The sequence below is a fragment of the Phaseolus vulgaris genome, chromosome 8 (assembly GCF_051622355.1).
Source record: "Phaseolus vulgaris cultivar YP4 chromosome 8, ASM5162235v1, whole genome shotgun sequence".
NCBI classification, from domain to species: domain Eukaryota; kingdom Viridiplantae; phylum Streptophyta; class Magnoliopsida; order Fabales; family Fabaceae; genus Phaseolus; species Phaseolus vulgaris.
Genome location: NC_143505.1, coordinates 22,705,448 through 22,710,571, shown reverse-complemented (window position 1 = coordinate 22,710,571; position 5,124 = coordinate 22,705,448). Strand labels below are relative to the sequence as shown.

Sequence of the window (5,124 nt, the reverse complement as noted above, 5' to 3'; positions counted from 1 at the left end):
AGCATGCATACAATAGAGTAGTCCACAAGACTACTAATATTTCTACATTTGAAGTTGTATGTGGACTTAATCCTTTTTTTCCTTTTGATTTGTTACCATTTCCTAATCCACAAACATTTGTGCCTAAGGAAAAAGTAACAAAAACCGAATATGTTAAAATACATAAGAGGATTAAAGAACAAATACAACAATCAAAAGAGAAATATTATAAAAAGTTGCCCAAAACAATAGAAAAACAAAAAGAATGGCAACTTCATAAAATTGATTTTTATACAATTGCTTCAACTAACTCATTTGCTTTGTTTGAAGATTCCCATAAATGGTCATTTGATCCGGGAGGACGAGCTTAGTTGTCAAAGCAAGAGACTGCTATCCGAGATCGACACTGTGGATCTGAGGATAGATTTTCTCAAGAAGGAGGAGATGATGGACACCATCCAGCCATATACATCCACCTACTTTTGACAAGGATGAAGCCTTGGATTTGAGGACAAATCCTTTTCAAGAGGGAGGGGATGATGGAAGAGGGCCAAGCACCACTTTAAAGGAGAGCCAAACACAAAGACATATTGGGTCAACTATAAGGGCAATGACTAAGAGGCTTGATAAGGATTGGGACACTGCCACTAATGGCAGAGAATCTTACCTCTACATGTTCCAAGAGGTCCAAAATCTTTAAATTCTTGTCAAAGTAGTATAGAAATTTTTCTTTCGTAAAATTGTTTAAATTGTAATTAGGATGAATTTTGGCTCCTAAAAACCAACCTAAGTTAGATTAAGGTTTCTAGAACCTCCTAATCTAACTAAGGCCGGTCATTTTTGGCCGAGAAGCATCACAATAGTCATTTTTGGTTCACGCTTGCCATGTGAACTTCTTAGGCATCACATTTGCATTTCATTTGGCTAGCATTCCATTGCCATTGACTCTTCATTTCCGGTCCTCCAAGCCTATATAAGGAGGAGCCTACCTCATGTATTCTCAAGATTATTTTGAGTAATGAAATGCTGCCAAAATGTGTCATTCTTACTCCTTGCCTAAACTCTCTTAGGATTTAGGTCTTTAATCTTCCAAAACCGCCACCTTCAAAGAGAGTAGGCCTCACCTCTCTCACTTTCATACTTTTCATGTACCTCCAAGGCTACCACTCCTCCTAGGAAAGCCTTGTCCACCAACAATCTATGAATGCTTCCGCTAATTCCATATCAAAAACGCAAAAGATGAAGACCTCAAGCTATCAGATTCACTTACTATTATATTTTCTTGGCTCATCTCTTCTCTTGAAAATCCAAGAAAAAATCTTTCAAAGTAAAATATCGTTCTTTCCACACCACTACATGTGAAATACAATGGTTGATCTATCTTTTTCATGATTTTAATGTTCTATCTCCTATTGTTCTCTATTGTGCCGTCGATCCACAAGGCACTACAACATCTATTAGCATTTTAGTTTCCTATATATGTATATGTATGGAACTATGTTTTTCTTAAAGTACCGTTGTAATACTATTTTCAATGAATAACACTGTGCATTTTTTCTTCTTGGACTCCCTCCTTTCTTCTGTCTTGGTCTATGAGGAAGTTTTTCATCATGTGCATTGAATAGAAGTCACAAACAGAAAGCAAGAGGAAGAAAAAGCCAGAAATAGAAAGCATGTGGAACAAGGCAAAGTGTAAGAAAAAACAGTTGCAAAAGAAGGGTAAGAAGGAAGTAGAAAGGATAGTGAAAAAAGAAAAGCAGAGTGCATATGGTTGTGCGTATTGAAGTTTTTTCACTTTATCTCTCCACACTTGTACTTTATTATATTTTATTTAACTTCAATCACCCTCCCAATGTTTAGCTTCTAGGCTTAAATTTTTTCCTCACATAATCACAAAGTTGGGTTCCTATGAGCAAGGTAACAGTGGTCTCTTTCCATTGAATATACGTTCACCTCACATATCTGGTCACAATCCCATTTGGTTTCCTTCCGTTTCAACCACTTTCACATTATTAATATTCTGCCACTATTCATTCCACTGTTAACAAATTTTATACTTTGTGGTATTCTTTCCTAAACATTTAGTTTTTTTATTATAAAAAATAAGATCAATTTAGTTAATCAAATTATATCGGTATTAAAACGTCGTGTATCCGCATCCAGTATTTTTAATTTAGTCGTATTTTATATTCGTGTCCGTATTGTATTTATGTACATATTTGTGTTTCATTATGTGAATATGCGTATGATGATGGTAAAGTGAGGAGTATATGGAATACCGTATTCAGTTGGAGTTTATCATGAAGGAGTGAACAAACTTACACAACATATCTTTTCGAATTCGTACCTCTTCTTATAAGACGCTCCTCCTTAGAGAGTAAGTAAAAATGAAACATAAAAATTGAGCTCACCATTTATTTTTTTAAAGTTATTTTATACTAAAATGTATATTAACAAGAAATTATTTATGAATTAGGATTGTTTTCTGTAAGATTATGAAAGAATGAATTCGTAACCCACTTGCAACAAATTCTGTGGTGAGTCGTGAAGTGAAAGGGTTAGTCTCTTATCCTCTAATATAAAATAAAAATATTCATTATACTCCACACAACATAATACAAACAAATTACAAATGCTACAATTAGTCAATCATACTTTGACCTAAAAAAATGTTTTACTAGCATTAGACATTATTTTAATTATGCCTCTAGGAACCCAAGGAATGGACAGTTGTTGATTCCCAGACTCAATTCTAACTAAATACCTTCTAATATTCCTCCATGCTTTTAGTTTAATTTTTAATTCAATCTAATTAAATATTATATTGAATTAAGTTGAATTTACCCTTTAGTTTAACAATTTATTCTAATTAAATAATTAAGTTGAATTAGAATAAGTTAAATCAGATTATCATGTTAAATAATTTTAAAAATACCTTAAATTCAATATTTATAAGATAGCAATAAAATTTACAATATAAAACAAAATAGTAGTTTTTAAATAGTGAGATATTAAAACAAGAAAATAAATTTATTTTATAACTTGTACTGCTGAAACCATTTCGGTCTAACCAACTAAACACTTTTGGTCGAAATGGTTCTCCAGAATCTAACATAATTAGCATAATCATAATACAAAATGTTATCCTGAAATTGAGATTAACTCGATGACTCACCCTAATATAGGTCCAGTATCGAAGGTTCATTACGATCTTTTTGCAAGTATTTCACCCTCATTGCTGAAGATCAAAGTCTGTGTGATATGAGTGATAAGAAGTATTCAGAGGAACAAGAAGAGTACTTCCCGAACATACAAGAACATAACTCAATATAGTCTATAAAAAAAATTGTAAGAAATGTAATCTTTACTCGAAATAGCATATAATATATTTATTCATAGAATAACACTTATAATTATTAAGTGTAAAATGTGATTAAATTAGTTGAATTATGTGGATGGGTGATGTATGAATTAACCTACTCACACCCTTAATTCCATGCTGCATCTGATGTTGAATTTTATTTAAAGATTGAAAAAAAGGTAATTATATGTAGTTCCATACTTGAAATTTCTCATTGTAAAGTGATTTTGGCATCATTATCCATATTTGAATATTGTGACCCGTCATAAAATTCCACGACCAATGCATGATTAGAAATCCTATATATAATATATAATAACAGAAAGTGGCACAAGAATTGTACCCCGTGACTCCATATACTGCCAATTCTTGATCACGGGTTCATAACTTGTGGTTAATTTTAGAGCTCCTCTCTTTATAACTACCCTGTAGGAATCATAGATTCAGAAAGCACAAGTTTGAAACTTTGAAGCGATTGAGTTAGAGAGATCAGGGATGGAAGAAAGGAAGTGGGTGGCATTACAAGTTATGGTGGTGGTGGTGGCGGCTTCTTGCATGTGGAAAGAGTGCAAAGGTCTGAGTTTTTGTGATATGAATGAAGAGGGATTGGAGGCATGCAAGCCCTCAGTGACTGAGCCAAACCCAGTTGATCCATCTCCTGAGTGCTGCAAAGCTCTTGCTGGTGCTGACTTGAAATGCCTTTGCTCTTACAAGAACTCTTCAGAGTTACCTTTTCTTGGAATTGACCCAATTCTTGCTACTTCACTTCCTGCAAAGTGCAATCTCACTCCTCCAGATAATTGCTAAGCTTGCCTCACCATTTTCTTCTTTCTGTCTTCTAATCTTTTCTCCAAATCACCTAGAGAGAAAAACCAAAATAATTGTACTTTTTTTTTTTAATTTCTTTTTTGTTGTACAATATAAGTACCCGTGTTATCTTTCTTCTTGGTTGTATACACCATAAGTTTATGTATTTAAACGTTTGAGGTTTGATCCACAAAGAAAATTTTACACTTTTCAACAATCAACAAACATTTTTGTACTTGAGATTATCCTTCACGATATTATTAATTCTGAAACTAAAGATATTTGAATAACTTCGTAAAATTTTATACTTTCCTACAATGAACAATCAAAAAAGATTTTTTTTTGTTAATTTAATCCTTTGAAAGAAAAGTGAATAATATAACTTCTACAATTATTTACAAAACAATAACAAAGAATTTACACTAAAATCATTAAAATATGAATGCTTAACATATCTATTAAAAATCAATTTATTATTAATCCATATATAACTATGGCGTAAATGAAACAATTATAATGGAAAGATTCCTACTTGTACATGGCAACAGGGGTAAGTGACGACGACATAACGAGGTGATAGTGGCATTAGGCTAAAACAAACTATGAAGAGGAGAATTGAGTTTGAGAATGTCATCAAAATCATGACAATTCATCAACCTATAGCACAAGATAGACCCACATGTTAAAATATAGGATAGAGTCTAAAATTTGAATAATTCACAATGATTTATACTGTTACGAATATTGAGTCATTGTTTCACTTGTAGACTTAAGAATTACACAAAGTTCTAAGAAGAGATAAAAAAAAATGAAAGAGATAAATTACCAGTTTATAGCAAAGGTATATAAATATACTACAAGAAAATGCATATTAACCGCATAATACTTACGTCGGTTAAACCCAAACATCGATGATGTAAAGAAGATATTATGTGAGCAATCCGACACATAAAGGAGGCACGAAAAAATGTAAAAAT

General features: G+C 32.4%; 1 protein-coding gene across 1 annotated transcript; it reads left to right on the top strand.

Annotated features, from left to right (window-relative positions):
• The first annotated feature begins 3,767 nt into the window (after positions 1-3,767).
• Positions 3,768-4,282, top strand: LOC137824870 (putative lipid-transfer protein DIR1). The gene has a single exon (XM_068630550.2). It carries the CDS (start codon positions 3,836-3,838, stop codon positions 4,145-4,147), a length of 312 nt encoding a protein of 103 aa, XP_068486651.2. The 5' UTR covers positions 3,768-3,835; the 3' UTR covers positions 4,148-4,282.
• Positions 4,283-5,124: the final 842 nt, after the last annotated feature.

Coding starts and splice junctions, on each gene's coding strand:
- LOC137824870 (XM_068630550.2), top strand. CDS start 3,836: ATGGAAGAAAGGAAGTGGGTGGCATTACAAGTTATGGTGGTGGTGGTG.